The 16,476-nt window shown below is 38.5% G+C and overlaps 1 protein-coding gene across 4 annotated transcripts in view; it reads left to right on the top strand.

Moving 5' to 3' along the window:
- LOC126367262 (transcription factor Sp9) overlaps nucleotides 1-16,476 on the top strand; it is a 75,793-nt gene that overhangs the window by 54,573 nt on the left and 4,744 nt on the right. The window contains exon 1 of one of the 4 annotated variants that reach the window (XM_050010688.1): nucleotides 849-1,047. The exons of the other annotated variants lie outside the window; for them this stretch is intronic. Coding sequence (XP_049866645.1) covers nucleotides 997-1,047 — 51 coding nt within the window. The 5' untranslated portion in view covers nucleotides 849-996. Of the gene's footprint in view, nucleotides 1-848; nucleotides 1,048-16,476 lie in introns of those variants that run through there. 4 annotated transcript variants of the gene reach the window in all.

Genomic DNA, 16,476 nt, shown 5'->3' with positions numbered 1-16,476 from the left:
ATTAGCCGCTTAAGCTATTCTTAAAGTGACGACGTTTCTCTGAGAATGTTTCGCTGCGGAACTCGAAGGGTGCGGAAGGGCGCCATCATATATTTTTTTACCTTTATAATGTTTTTATGTCCCATTACGAATTATTTGGCCGCTTCAATAATGTTTTTTGTAGCGAGCATTATATTTCATTATCTTTAACACCTTGTTGGAACTCACCGGCGTCATTACGTAGGTAATAGGATTTCGTCAGATGTTCCGACAGTGGGAACTCTACTTTAGAAAGATAATATAACATTTTCTATTTTTTAATCTGTCATATAAAATTGTAGGTACCTATTTAAGTGTAATATTATGATAAATTATGTTCAAATATAATGGGACCTTTAAACTTAATTAGGTACTTATTAAAAATATTTGTTTCTGTTATTTATAAAATATAAACTCTACATTTAAGAAATGTTATTTCAAATAGGTTAAGTAAAACAAAAGAGGATGAAGAAAATATCGGTAATAAAAACGAAAACATTATCAGTAACCGAATAAAATAAATTGGGTTAAATTGTCGCGGGCAATAATACATCGGAGCGACAGTACGACATTCCGTTACAGAACTAGGCGACATCGCGGGTAACAATTTGAAACAAAAAAGTTTATGCAAATCGACGGAGCCGAAATAAAATGGAGGCTCGGTGCGAGCGCGTGCGATCGATACGCGCGCACGCCCGCTCGACCTTGCGGGCGGGGCTGGGGGCGGTGGGAGGCCGGGATTGGTCAGCCCCGCCCCTGCGCCCCCCACTCCCCCTCCCCCGCGCGGGCTGCGCGCCCGCACACGCCCGCACTCGCCACAAAACAAAACCGACTCCGCGGCTCGTCACGTCAACTCTGTCACTATGCGGACACTTGACGCGCGAACTCTGTGACGTTCCAACAATTTCGCGTATATTCGCGCGTTTCGCGTTAGTTCCCGTAAGTTCGCGATGTGTTCCGTTTAGTGTGTGAGGGACGATGATCACTGACATGTACGCGCCACTTCCGGCGCCAACCAACAAGTCCATTGTAAGTTTGGTTATATATATAAGTAGGTAGGTATAAGATTATAAACAAATAAATCTTACGGCTAATATTGATAAAGACATTGTTTATCCATTTTATTAAAAATAAACCATCAATAATCCCTTCATTTATCTTGGAGAAATTGTGAAAATGACTCTACATCCACATTGCTTTCCATTGTTATTGTTTTTCATATGTTTACCGATTAACCTTTTTTTGTACTTAAATAAAAAATTCGAGTAGGAAATGCGTATTCTTATCCATTTCCAAATATTGCAGTTTACCTTATAGATATAATTTAAATATCAAAAAGCTTCAAAATGAACGATGTACAGAAAGTTTATTTACCTAAAACACATTAAGTTTGTGTAAGATATTATAGATAACACTTTTTTGATATAGTGAATTTACTGTTGTAAGTAGTAGATATATTATAGGGGTGCATAGTGTAAAACAAGAAATCTATAGGTATTAGTTATGGGTACTTATGCATTTTCCGTCGGCAACGTAGTTAGGTAGGTAAGTTATCCTTTATGTATTTTTAAAGTTCTGGGGGGTTAGCCAAGTTGCAAACGATTATGACAATGGACAGTGACAGTGATAAAAATGTATGGGATTAACAGTGAAATTATACCTACCTACCTACCTATATTATGTTTTATCACTGTCAAACCCATACATTCAGTATTCAGTTCGGATTCAATCGATTGTCATAACGGTTTGCAACTTGGCTAAGGCTTTGAGAAGGATTACAGCTCTCAAAACGTTATATGTATTCGAGTTTGTAATCCCTATCGGGGTTGGCAGACCTATATGTTGACAAAATGTAAATAGGTATTTATTGAACTATTTTGTAGGTGTCTGTTAAAAGTATCACTAAAGAACTCTAATACTGTACTTTTTTAATGCTGTTGAAAAACCTTTTTATTTAGACATTGATGATTAGACACTTTACGTACCTATTTTTTAGTAAAACATTTGTCAGCTAGTTATCGACTTATTTTGTACTTATAAATTAATAAAACTGAGTGCTAGTTTACGAATAGATAGATGCCTTATTGATGTATGAAAGATTGACAGCCGTTATCAAAACAAAGCCCCTTTGAATATTAACCCTCCCAAATGGAATAAGACAAACACCGATATTGCAATCAGGAAAGGCATTCAATCACACTTCCGGGCGTCAATACCCAATTGTTCCGCACCCATCCAACTCTCGCGACAAAATATTTGTCATCGAGAACGAAATCAGGAAACAAAACGAACGAATCACATCCATCCATGCTATACCGACAGTTATTGAATTTATGATGCGTTGAAATAGAGAACAATGAGCCATTGTTTCTTCGCAAACGTTAGAAGCAATCTTTTTGTTGCGTATCGGGATGTGTATAAGTTTATAGGTGCCTAATTTCAATTTTATTATCGAACAATAGAAAGGTACTGCGGCACAGATCATCGTCGATATCAATCTATTAAGTACTCGTATTTCAATGTAACCTATTTGGATGGATCACTTGTATCAATGTTTATTTCATTCGCCTTATTAACTCTACTTATTGGTATGCTTTGCTCTACGCGATAACTGCAGAAAGATTTCGATGTACTTAAACTGTAGATTTCGGTTACAACAACAAGGTTCCAAGATTTTACGTCATATACCTATCAGAAACAGGCTACTGAGTACTATAATATACAATCTCAGATAAAGCAATAAGTAACATAATGTACTCAAACTCTAGCTACACAATTATTATATAAATACAGTTACTCCAATCGTCTGTCAATCAGGACCCGAGATCTCCTCACTTGGATCTATAGTCCATTATGCGTGTCTAATAGATTTTTTTGGCGTTGGTCCATTCACGGGCGCAGCGTGAAGCCAGCTCAATGGCTATTGTGGCGTAGAGTCGACCGAACGACCGACAAGCCCGTAAAACTTTTATTTGTAATGGCCCTAAATGGCTGTTGTGGGGATTAAGGTGCTCTGCATTGTCATCGTCACAAGCACCACGGCAAATCGCCAACTCAATGACATTGTTGCCAGCGAAAATGGCATTAGCTAATACGACCGACAATGCACTTGAGATCTGTCACTTCTGATGCTTTTTGCGACGTTTACACGACGGATTACTTGAGGGATTAGTCATTTAAATGTGAAAATGTTTGCATTTGGCGTATCGCAGTGACAGTTATTGTTGTCTAGTTTGATTTCAGCTGACAGCGCCGTTAGTCACCGGAATTATTCTAATTAAAATATTTGTCGCATGAACTAATTGGGAAAAAGTAAAGCGGTACGAAGCTGAGGCACATGGCCCTCCATAATTCTTTTTTATCGTGCATCCGAGCCGTGTTAACCCGTTCATTGACAAAAGGTATTTAAATGAAGCTGTCGACGAAATTATATTTACTGCGAGAGCGACATTCCCGTACCGATAATAAACAGTCCACGCGTATTTCTGGTGACATTTTGAGATATGAACATTTTTTTCTTTAAGCATGCCTAGGTATGTAAAATATTAAGGACAAATCCGGATTATAACATAAAAATATATTTAAGTCAAAATATGGATTTATTAAAAAATGATTAAAATTAGGTAATTAATCGTCTTAGTTTGTTATGAAAATTAACGTGTTAGAATTTATAGAAGGAATATACTTGATATTAATGAAATTTCACAACGTTGTAACAGTCAAAAAAATCCCCAGATTAACCAATCCATATTCAAAAATATCTTTGTTCAGTATATAACATAGTTACACTTTGAAACATCAATTTTTACTATCTCCACTTTACAACCCACATGATAGAAAAAGAAGGCACAAACCCTAGATGTTCTTAAAAAAATACAAGAAATGGTTTTGAAGAAGTATTAGCATTATGTGATTTATGTGTGAGATATTAAGTACTTATCTATGTAAATTCTGTATTGCTTTAAGATGTTCAAAAGCTTTTCAGTCTCAATTTTTAATCTCAATTAGCTGCTGTCTTAGCCTTCTCGAAATTCAAAATTCAACACAAATTTCTATAAACATAAGTATCGCTTCAAATGATAGAAGTAAGATAAAGTAGTTACATTTGTTAGAATTTGCGTGTACCTAACATTTAGGCTCCTATCCGGACACTGTTTTTTTTAATTGTAATTCTGGATACATGTTATTTTAGAATTAATAAATATAATGAATATGTGTATTGGCGCCAGCTATTATGACTGTTTTTTTTTTATTGTCTGTCGCCTGTTCATTAGAGTAATGTCTCAACCTAACTAGGTACAGCTAACAAGTTCTCAGTAAGTTATTTATGCTGTCGTCAGTCAACGCGGAGTGTTCCACGACAAATTTAACAATGCAGCTCGACGGCTCGCGTACCCTTGTACACAAAAATAAATCGTTAATGATGTGCAAATCTGTCAGTGCGCATGTCGCAAGGATTTATCGTGGCGGGTCTAATTGTTTTATGTTGAGCCAATTTTGTGCATCGCTTCAACTCGATGGTTCGTTTGGATTGGTGTTTTGGTTTTATAACTTATTTCGGTTTAGCTTAAATTATACCTGATTGTAATGTTACATTTCAATTTGAACCTCAAGCAGGTATAGGTATCATTTTATCAATCTAATACGAATAATCACTTATTCAAAAAATAATATCATATATAAGACGACTGTCTTCTTTATAATGCAAGTACATTATATAAATAGACTAAACTTATAAAAGGGAATCATAAAACAAAGAATTAAAACAATGTATGACAAAGCTAACTTTCTAATTTCAATGACTTATCTACTATTAATCACTACCAATGAGGGACTTTCTAGGTTATGTTCCCCCAAAAATAAAGATGGCGCTGTACAAATCTGTCTTCGTTGAAGCTTCTAATTTCATAATAATCAACTTCTATCTTTAGTTTTGGTTATACATGATAACCCTTGTTATTACACTCTGGCACAACACATCTTCCACCCATTATTATTCTGATCACAATAAAGTAAAGCAATACAGGTTGCAACATAATTCTATACGTATCTGATTAAAATATCAAATAGCAATTATTTTGCCATTACATTATATTTTTGAATAATTACCCAGAGCTATGAGAAAATAGGTAAATAGGTACCATCGTAAATCTGAACAGCGCCATCAATTTTTTTTAGGGGACGTATCCATTTTTCTTCTTATCGTGTGGGTTGTGACGTAGAATACCAGCCTCATCAACCCTGGTGTCAGGGTTATGGCCGCCAAAGGCCCCTGACATGGCTCATGTAACGATTACTCACTTACATCAGTAAATAGTAACCGGGACCAACGGTTTAACGTGCCTTTCGAAGCACGGATCTTACTTTTGGACAATCAGGTGATCAGCCTGTGATGTCCTAACCAAACTAGGGATCACAAAGTGATTTTTGTGATATGTTCCCACCGGGATTCGAACCAAGGGCCTCAGGATCGTGAGTCCAACGCTCAAGCACTGGACCACAGAGGTCGTTATATAAAATAAAGATATCCATTGCTTTATTATTCTACAAACCCAGACATCACTAACATTATTTGCTTGAGCGTTCTAATTGGCCGGCCACGTTCATGTCCAATCCATTACCAAAGCCCTAGATAATTGTTTTTTATAGTTCAATTTAAACAGATGCAAATATCGTCACGTATAGCCGCAGGGCTTATTTTATCACAAGAGTGCAATCGGCTAGATCGACAATTATACCACGGCCATGTCCCGTACTGCGGTTTGTTAAACTGCACTCTCGCCATTCGCCACACATAGCGCGCACAAAAACGACTCTACCACAGCCCTACACGGTTTCCGTTCAAAACCACAAATGACCTTTTAATACTGCTAGTTAAGAATGTTAATTCATCAACCGTTATTTTATTTTCACATTGGTGCTAATTTCTGTAAACACCATCTAATTTTATTTTAAGTTATATCTGTCATTTTCTTATCTGCCGAAAAGGAAAGGGACGGGTAATCGACAAGCATAAAATATATGGAACACCCGTCAATTTTAAGCACAAATCTAAAACAACCGTCTAAAAATTTTACATTAGCCAATAACCTGACAGAATTATGTTGACAGCACACGTAAAATGGTTTACATTCCAGCGAGGTACCTTTTTGATGCGCCCGGGTTAGGTATTCATTCATTCACTCATTCTTCCTGAAATTAAGAGCTGTGAATCATCCGTCCCTTTCCTTTTCGGCGGATAAAAAAATGACAGGTATAACTTAAAGTAATATTAGGAGGTGTCTGCAGGAATCGGGGCCAATATCTCTTTTAAATACTCCACATAGCTGTTATATGACTCTAAATTAGAGGTAGTTTTTATTCAACAAATGCGTTCTGGATACCTAATAATAATACTACGTTGTAAATATTTATTGTGCCATTTCTATTACAACGCATTAGTGCTTACCTATTGCGTGTCATTAGAGAAATATCGCAGCCATTAACCTTATCATTATTATTATTATTAACAGCACTAGCTAGCAAATGGACATAAACCTCCACGCTTAATATTTTGCACAGAATAATAATTGTAGATTATTATTAAACATACATTATGCATGACGCACAATCTTTAGTAAAAGATATTCGCTATGCACAGTGATACTCATAATAGTTGTTACTTTATACTTCGCACTGCACTAAATATAATATTATACAATTAAACTGGAAGTTCTGTTTTTAAGTATAATGATTTATATTTATGAGCAATTATTTGGTTTTAATTATTTCTACCATGTGCGAAATTCTCGGAGATTGCATTGCAAGCAGCGCAGGTTGGCCGCGTCAAGCCGTCGCTCGCGATGCGCCCGCGCACCCGTCATCGCTAGCCCATCATTATCCTCCGCAAATATTACCTCACTTCACTGACTAAGCTTTTCATTCAATAGTTTTTACCCCCTCTACTCCGTTTCCTGTTGAATGAATTATGCATTTTCCAGTTACAATGGAATTCTATAAAGACCGTTTTTATATGGCACTACCGTTTGCATTTCCATCAGATCGATGCACCTCATTGGTTTTGTATAATACTTATAACCCTTTGAGAGTTTTTATAATGAACGTGTAAAGGTTTGAAAGAACAAATCATTGATCCCTCTATATAAACAACTTCTCAGAGCCGCGGTATCTGACGGATCAGCGCAGCGCCGGCGTCGTAGTCACCGCCATTGATTGGTCTCGCGGGCCCTTTGTTGTTACCGCCCTCTATTAGTGAACGACTTCCCGACCACTTGGACTTCAACAAAACTAATACAGTCACAGACCCTCGAGATTAAAAGCGAACTGATTTGGGAGTCATTAATGTCATCGGAATAGTTTCGGTCGGCTTCTGGAATTGCATCACGTTTATTCATTGTCAGTTTTATTTGGAAGGGATAGGGATGTGAATTGTTATAAAGATTGGCAGATTTTGCGAGTCATTGCATTAGCCGGGCTTGTTAGTGGCGCGGCCGGCGTAATGAACGCGGCGCGCAAGTCATGGCGCCCGCGCCGCCGCCGCCCGTCAGCGCGCGCGCAGCCGTCACCGCTTCGCCGCTGTCAATACCTGATACCCGACAACAGAGAAGGTTATTTTCGAACACGAACCACCACTAATTAAAGCCCAACAAAAACCTACAAGAAGCGGCTTCTTTGTTCCCATGTCAAGTATAATATTGTTACTGAATTATTAAGTATAATTACTTCGAGGCACCATATTTTTTAACTTGAGGCACACTTCATTGTATACAAAGTTAGAAGTTTCTCTAAAGTGACCAAAACAGACACGCATTGTTTCTAATGTCTGTCACAGAGACGCGATATGGGCATCAATTAATTTAACACTTAACCAGAGGTAGGCAGGAAAGAGACGGGACCCCGGCCCCCTGTTGCTGTTGCCCACGGGGGTCCCTGCGCCCCGCCGCGCCCGCTGGGCCCCGACACTGATAGCGCCATTCATACGGCGTCGTGTATCACTTCGCTACGGCGCAGCCATTTTATTTATTACAGCTTTCATCTCAACAGTGACTGTCAATTTTATCACGATATTTTTACACCTTCAATAGTCTATTAAATTGGAGTCGACATTACAATACTTACGAAAGTGTTAAAGAGTCGACGTAAGTACTTTGTCTTCTTCTTTAGCTTAGACGGCATGGCGTATTTTATTAGCCCGGAATCCACCACAGTTTATTATGACATAATATTTAAAATTACAAATTCAATTCAAAGCATAAAATATAATTCAGTAAGATTAGCTCAATAAAACTACATTTAAATTATGATTGAGTCATTAAAAGTTGGAGGAAACAAAAGTTAATCATATTATAACACTTTATTATACTCCCTTTATAAATTCTTGCTTCGGAAAGGCAATGCTACTAGGTAAAGGGGATAACGAGAATTAACAGTTAACATTCCTAATACAATTCTGCACTAAGATATAATCAACTTTGATAGCTAATCTATTTTCTCGAACAAATATTTCATTCTGAGTGCAGTTAAAAGAGCACTAAAATGAGTCAACTCATTTAAGCTCGCAAAATGTATTGCTCCCTAACAATTGAGTAGAACCATAATGGATATGTGTAAGCAATGGAATTGTTTGTTTGCTATACTTAGAGTGGTATAAAATAAATCCAATTCGTAAACCAACTCTATTATGTCCATTATAAGAACCATAGGAAATTGCTACTATTAACTATGGCCATCCGGTTTTTAAGTGTAAATTTTCCGTTTGCAATTTGTCCACGCAGATTGGTTTAAATTAAACAGAGATGCGCACTGGCCATTAAATGCAGCAGGGAATTAAAGTTTCTGTTGTATTCTCTTGACCCAAAGTTACGTAAAGTTTTCCTTCTTTTGACGTGACTTTTAGCCTCAAGTATTACTTGGAAAATGGGGAGCGCCAAAATTTTTGACCCAAAATTAAAGATGCTTAGGTGAGCGCGAATCACGGCAACTTTTTAGGACTGTGTTACGTTCATAATCTCTATTCAATTAGCTAAAAGTAAACTGTAAAGTAGCGGAATACTAATTTCATGAGTTAATAATTCCTTCATCTCTATGACATGCCGCAAATGGTAGGCGGTAAGTAGTGTGGAACATTTTACATTTTTCTTTTCGCCTTTAACCAAGCATGGAACGTAAACTGAATAGTAGTTTCGCAATATATTCATCACGACCTTTCCAGAGACACATATCAATCTTCTTCATATACTTACTGACATTTGAATAGTCGCGTAAGTTTGCGTTAATTACAGGGTTCACAAGTTACTACCGTTTAATAACTAACTAGAAAACATTAAACAAGACAATTAATACAAGAATAAATTGATTATTGGAGGTAAAATAAGTCTCAAGTAAAAAATACGATCGGCAGTATTCTATAGATACCTATTGCCTCTTCTATTATAAGTACTTACCTACCTACATCTGGAAATGTCAACTTTATTAACCATTACACCCTCTTCGAGTTCTTTGACAGTAAATTTATTTACAAAATAGCGTTGGCTTTTAAACCCCGGCTACTTACTAACGACTTCCCTAGTCACGTGCCATTATCTCCCCTCACGGAGGGCCATATTTCACGAGCTCTCATCGCAGAGCCTCTATGAATACTCTCGAGTGCGAGTGCCGAGCCTGTCGCTGATGGCTGCTAATGTGACCTGCCACGCTGTTGATCTTAGAGGACCCCGTGTTATTGATCCTTCTCCATTCAAAATTCTTCACTCTGTGTACAAGTATTTGAATTTCTACAACGATAACGATTTAATGACACAACGACAGACAACACACACACAGACACAGACAAACAGACACAAGACACACACACAGACACACAGACACGACAGAGGGATTGTGTCCTCTAACTTGATGGACTAATGTTATGGGCGATAGGCTGATCCCTTATCACCATAAGGTTCATCATATCCATCTTTGGACTTCGTATCAAAAGTGGCTGCAAGTTGTCTTTGATTACTTGTGGCTCTGCCCACCCCATTAGGGATTACGGGCGTGAGTTTATGTATGTATGTATGTATAACGATTTAAGTATTAGAGTAGTAGATACGAAAACTATACAAAAAAAATACAAAAAATACAAAATACTTTATTTGTAGAAAACCAATACACTATTATAGGTGATTGGAGCCTCCTTTTAAGCGTAGCGCCTGTATCAGGAGACACCGCTCTTCCCGAGAAAACACATTGTAGGTACTACAAATAAGTAAAATAAACAACCAAATGTAACTTACATACTATAGGTAACAAATGCGTGAAAAAATTATAGGTGATTGTGTGTGTGTGTGTGTGTGTGTGTGTTTGTGTGTGTGTATGCTTGAAATAATCCTACCCTTTTATTCTATTATTTTTAAGAAAGCCTCTATCTGTTCGTAATTTTTAGATTTAAGCCATTTAGAAATAATGATTTTACATTCATAATATATTTTATCATATATATACACTTCTTTATTAATTTTATTATACAGGTATGCCGATCTGACATAAAATTGTCTCCGCGCAAAACAAGTTTTAACTCTTGGAACATTAACGATAACGTCTTTTCTACGTTTATTTTGTATTATAGGGTTGTAAGTTATGCTATTATGTTTTTTCAAAATGCAATGCAAAATGTACAACTGCCGAATAGTAAGAAGGTTACATTCCTTATATAAAGATTCTGTAGAAAATCTCTTTTGCTTAAAATACATGACTTTAATTAGCGACCTCTGTGCTCTCTCTAGGTCAAGAAGACGAGACTTGACTGCACCTCCCCATACTGGAATGCAATAGACTATTACAGACTGTACAAGAGATATATAAATATAGTTTAGAAGGTTATAGGAGGTATTGGTATTTTTTAAGCATGATCTTCTGGGCACAACGTGTCGTAAGGATTTAAATACTTAACCAAGATAGTTTTCTTACTCTAGTAATCAGGTGTTCAAGGTGAGGATACCAGGACAGTCTGTAGTCAACCATTACTCCCAGGTACTTTACCTCAGAGACTCTGTCAATGATAGGACAGCAGCAGATCGAGTTACCTACAGTTTGTCCGCAGGAATGTATTTTTATGCAGAGGTCTGCCTTAGGTAGAGTGCGAGCATCAATACCAAAGCAGACGTAATTTGTTTTGGACGTGTTCAAGGTAAGTAGATTACCTCTCAGCCATCGAGCCACCTTAGCCAGACCCCCTATGGTTAACATAACGACGTAATGAAAAGCCACTGGTTACGTTGGAAAACGTATTGGAAATCATTTGGAAAGCGTTGGCATGTCTATGAGAAAGACGTGCAGGACCGTCGATGGATATTAGAGTAGTCCGCAGCTGACAAGCGTCGCTCTGCGGTCGCTGCGGTCGACCCATTCAACACGACCTGCTGCTCATTCATAATTTGAATATGCCACAACTAGCCAACAGACATGTGCCATGGTTTAGCGCAATTTGCTGTCTGTTACAAGCAGTTTAACTGCGGCCATTACGACCACATATTGTTCGATACGATCCATATCGCGCTAGGTAGGGTCAGCTATAAAACATTTTATTTATCAGCTGAAAATGCGATATAAATTGAAGATACAATGGAAATAACGGTCGAATACTTCATGATAAGAGTTTCGAAATGGAACTTGATCGGAGGTGGTTGGTGGTCGCGTGGCCGGGACCGCCCGCCGCGGCCGATGCTGCGCTATGCTAATTCAATTGTGTTATGAGAGCGGATAGCGCGGCGATACCATCGGCTCCGCCCGCATTATCATAATAATGCGCGAGTCACCGCGCGACGCCCGCGCTGTCGACACGCACTCAAATATCCGATACACAACCGATACATGCCACGTTTTTTGTAACCCATATTGATATCATCGATTAACAAGCATCTCAGCAACACCTCAAGACGCTCAGCACTCGGCATACTCGCTTGTACGACGACCTTTATAGAAACGTGCCTCTCGTACAGAAAGTCAGATGCAAGTCGAACCGGTCACAGTTAAAATCACGGAAAGAAACGCAGCATCTAATCGATTCGCAGAAGTGTTGAAAAGTGGCGAAAGCTGTTCTCAGGCACCATTGCCCGCGGCTCGTAACCGTACCCACAGTTCTTGCGCCGACGATTACACTCATCTAGCGGGATGCAAATTGAATTATGGGACTTTTTGTGTCTGTTCAATTGTTTAATACCTCCGCTTTGTTCTTTCGCCGCGGCATGTAACTACGTGACGATTGAACACTCAGCGCCTTGTAATCGCTCGCTATCTCCCCGCGCCGATTGTTCGCCGCCTCTCCGTACTCCACACTCGGCGCTGGCGCTCTTTACGTCACGTAAAATTATAGTGTTTTGTTTTATTAGTATATAATTGTTGCTATTGTTTCTAATGTCTACTCTCCAAAGTCTTCCAATCTTCGTGATATCGGATTGGTTTCCATGCCTTTATATTCCTATTTCTGTTTTAACAGATGAAATGTTTAATTAAGTACTTGCGGAAAATATAATTACGTACGCTAGTTTAAACTAAGAAATATTGTACCTATATTATGAGTTTCTTTGAAGTAATTGGAAAGAAATAAAGAGCAGTGCATAATAATTGTTCGTTTTTTATGATTCCATTCCGCTAGGCCGTTGCGAGTCTTTGTGGTTTAGGCCCTGGGGGCTTGTGTGCCGGTTATTTTCTCAGCAATTAATATCTTACGTGGTTCAATTAGTCAAATGTAAAAAATGTGAAACAGAAGTCGAAGAAAATTACAAAGTGGAAACAATTCCACGCTATTATTGGATCGAGTGCCGGATGAAATGTCAACTAATTGCCCTGCGGCAGGCGGGGCATGTGTCGCTGTGGTTTTTATTGTTGGGAAAATGTTGAGTAAGCGCTCTACAACAACCTGTCATGTGACATCAAGAAAGTACAAATTGAATTGCTATAGCCTTTGACTGCATTTTTGATGTGAACAAACGTCCATGTAGATTACAGGCCGCCTCGTGTTTTATGCAACTCCGTTGCCCTATCAAGTGGACTGACAATCAGAACGAGTCGAGTACGGACGGCGGCGGCGCGTCAACTCGCGTGCCCCGCGGTGTTGTGTTCCGACCATTTTATTTGTTTGTTGCTATACTATAAATGGAGCTAATTATTATAATTTCAATGGAAATTACTGGCATTAAGTTGCTACCAAAAATACGTGAGTTTAACGACGAGTTCTCGGAACAGTCGGCGGAGCGCTGAGCCGTCGGCGTCGCTATGCCGCGGCGCACGCAACGCCTGCACCCGATATTCGCACTGACCTTGAACTTCACCTCACTGTGTCTAGTTGGCTGCTGCCCAGACCTTGTTTACCATAAAGTTTAAATCAAGATAAGTGTTTTTTACTTTTCAGCCACTCTTGGTGAGAGCATTGCTAAATTGTATATTTAGTATTCAAATTGAATAAATAAATAATAATACTTAAATCATCGAGTATTCCTCAAATAGGTATAAACAAAATTATTCAATGTGGTTTTAATGCTCTGTAATATCCTCGATGTATCCAATAAAAACAATCGAGCTGCGTATGAGGATATACAAAGACAGAACAAAGGCAGTCCCTTGTTTCCATTCGACCACTTTTTACTCCGCTGGAACTGGTTTCAAAATTGGTACTCCTATTATCTGGACCCGGCCGAAGGTCGGCCGTCACTCCAAAATTTTGGAGCAAATTCCTACACGCAAAATATTGGTAGATAATTCTCCATGAGTACCAAGGCATGTTTTGACGGTTCTTAAATTATTTTGTGAGATTTGTCTGTTGTTTTTTTGAAACTAAACAATAGCTCTAGCAATATGTTTAGATAATGCGTTCGACAAAGTTGCATATATTCATCTCTTACTATCATTATTCCTACTTTTCTATAGTGCGAGCGGGACTTAACTTTTTATCGTTGTAGAGTCGTGTAATATAGCTTATATATTTTTTTTTATAAAGTCGTGGCAGTACAGGGTAATCTCTGGCGGTGCAGTCCAGTCCAGTCGGCGTGCCCCGAGGCGCCCGCGACTCAGTCCACGTCGGCTATGTCCGACACATTACCACACAATTTCATCGACTTATCAAAAACCTCCATAACGCAAGCGATCGATTGGGGAGTAAATCTTGGTAAATTTGAATAACCTAACCTAAATGGTACTTTATAGATATAGAGGTGTAACTTCAGTTTTCGATGCTCGGTGTCATATTATTAGTGAACTAGGAAGTACCTATTCTTAATATTATAAGTACCTTAACGCATCGTAATTCGTAATTCATTTATTTCTGCTATCATGTGTAGATAAGTAAGCTTGTTTTTTCTCGCAAGAATAATTTCAAGCAACCCAGAGTCAGTGCCTTATTTTATGACGCGTCACTAAGAAAGGAATCACTGAACGTCGTAAGGAAATACAAAAAATGTCTTCATCAATGATGCATGAAAATCTCTGCCCAGCGGTGTTTCACCACATGTCGCTTGAAATTTGAAATCGGTCGAATTAAACGCACATGCGCGTCAAAGGCGGCGGGCGATGGTCGCAGGCGGTAATTTCCATTTAAATAAATAATTTGTTTCGGCTCAATTTGGGCCGATCGAGCCATGTGCCGTGTGGAGCCCCTAATGGTGCCCTAACTAGCGCGGTTTCACGCCTGTGACCAGGAACTGTTTGAGGAAGTGGAGACTACCCTCGTTATAAATATAACACACATATTGGGGCAGTCGATATTGAGAAAGGTATGTGGAATTCAACATGATCGAGTATGTAAAGAGCTCTGACGTTATAATCTTTACGATGGGCGAGTGTATAACTAACACAACCTCGATGAAAAACACCGCACGCTAACACAAGCCCCCCACTAGTAACGTCATTATCTAAGTGAGATTTATCGCCATGATGGCCGTCTTTGAGAGCACAGTACATCATCCCCGCGGCTTAGAAGTCTAAGAAAACAAGTTTAACACTCCAAACCACTAATGAGTTGCAATCGACCCGCTCAAGTTTCACACTTCAGCGCCACCGTTCGCGTGTAGGTAGATTACCCTTAATGTGGAAATAATGTCTTGAGGTCATTATCTTTTACTTAATCTATACTGGCTTATTATTTTATGACATCGACAGTTACCGGACTCTCCGATGAGTTATCGACGTGGCTGTTAACATTCGACGAAAGCCAATCGATACTTCCCCTTGCGGGTTTCCAATGACACAAGAACCCTTCTGCATTGTCCTGGCAATTAGCCGGCAGCTACAGGCGACGAAACTGAAATTATTTTGTAATTTGAAGTCGCATCCGCGTCATTAATAATAATTGGATGCTCGGTTGTAAAGCTGCGAGTCTAATTAGACTTTTGCCGGGCACTGACTGGGTATGCTATGAGTGGTTAAGCTTTAAAAACTTTTGCAATATAAGTTTCGTTAGTAAGTAAATAATGAAGCGTAATTATCGTAGCATGCAGATGGAGTGGCGAATAAATTTGGACTGGTTTAGTTGGGGCATCAAAACCAACAATGTGTCATAAATTGTAGCCGACATAGTTTGCATTAGAATGGCGATGGAAGCTGGGGGAGCCCAGCGACGGCGGCGGCGTACAGTTTCATCCGGAATTAACTGGATAATTCCCTAATTGTGCAATTAGCCATCGGCAATTTGCTCTCGAGTTATCGATCGCACTCGGAATTACGTCAATGATGCGTATTTTAAAGTTAACGATGTGAAGATGACAACGAATATTTAAAAATGTTGAATCCTTTTTGAAGTTAATATTAATATGACAAACACTATCTGACGTGATTTTATCGCTCTAACAATTATTATTAATGTGTTTAAAGAACGAATCACTCCTCGAACTAAACTATCGGTTATTATTATTTTCAATACAATTACTTATTGATTGAGACAAAAACAGTTCTATGTGTAATCATAATCAAATTATGTGACGAGAAGGTTAGCAATCTTCAGTTAAAATTATTACTTTTCTACATGTATGTGTTATAGAAAACAGGTCTACATGCCGAAATTTTCTACAGATAATAAAAATAACAATCGATATTACTGTAATCGCTTATGTCGATAGTGTCCGGAGACGATTAGACTCATTATTTTCAATAACGTGTTGTCGAAAAATATTAGCTCATAAGTATAGTTATGAGTTTTATGAAATACAATTTCCTTGGTAACGACTTCACGATCATCTTAATAACACGGCCAGAGCTAAGCGTTTCGCTTGAATATTCATTTGGGTTCATCATAATTTTGGTAGATAATTTGAAATTATCCAATCAGCGCGCCAGTCCCAAGCTGACCGGGACCAACCTACCAACACTTACCACGATTTATTGCTTCCCACGTTCATTTCATTATACTTAATGTATTTAGGCATATATTTTGCAATTATCTCTGACGATGACGTGTCCTGGCCGGAATCAGTATTATTATTTCCTTCT

The sequence above is a fragment of the Pectinophora gossypiella genome, chromosome 6 (genome assembly GCF_024362695.1).
Source record: "Pectinophora gossypiella chromosome 6, ilPecGoss1.1, whole genome shotgun sequence".
NCBI lineage: Eukaryota > Metazoa > Arthropoda > Insecta > Lepidoptera > Gelechiidae > Pectinophora > Pectinophora gossypiella.
Note: the sequence above shows the minus strand (reverse complement) of the source record. Positions and strands in the feature narration are given on the sequence as shown.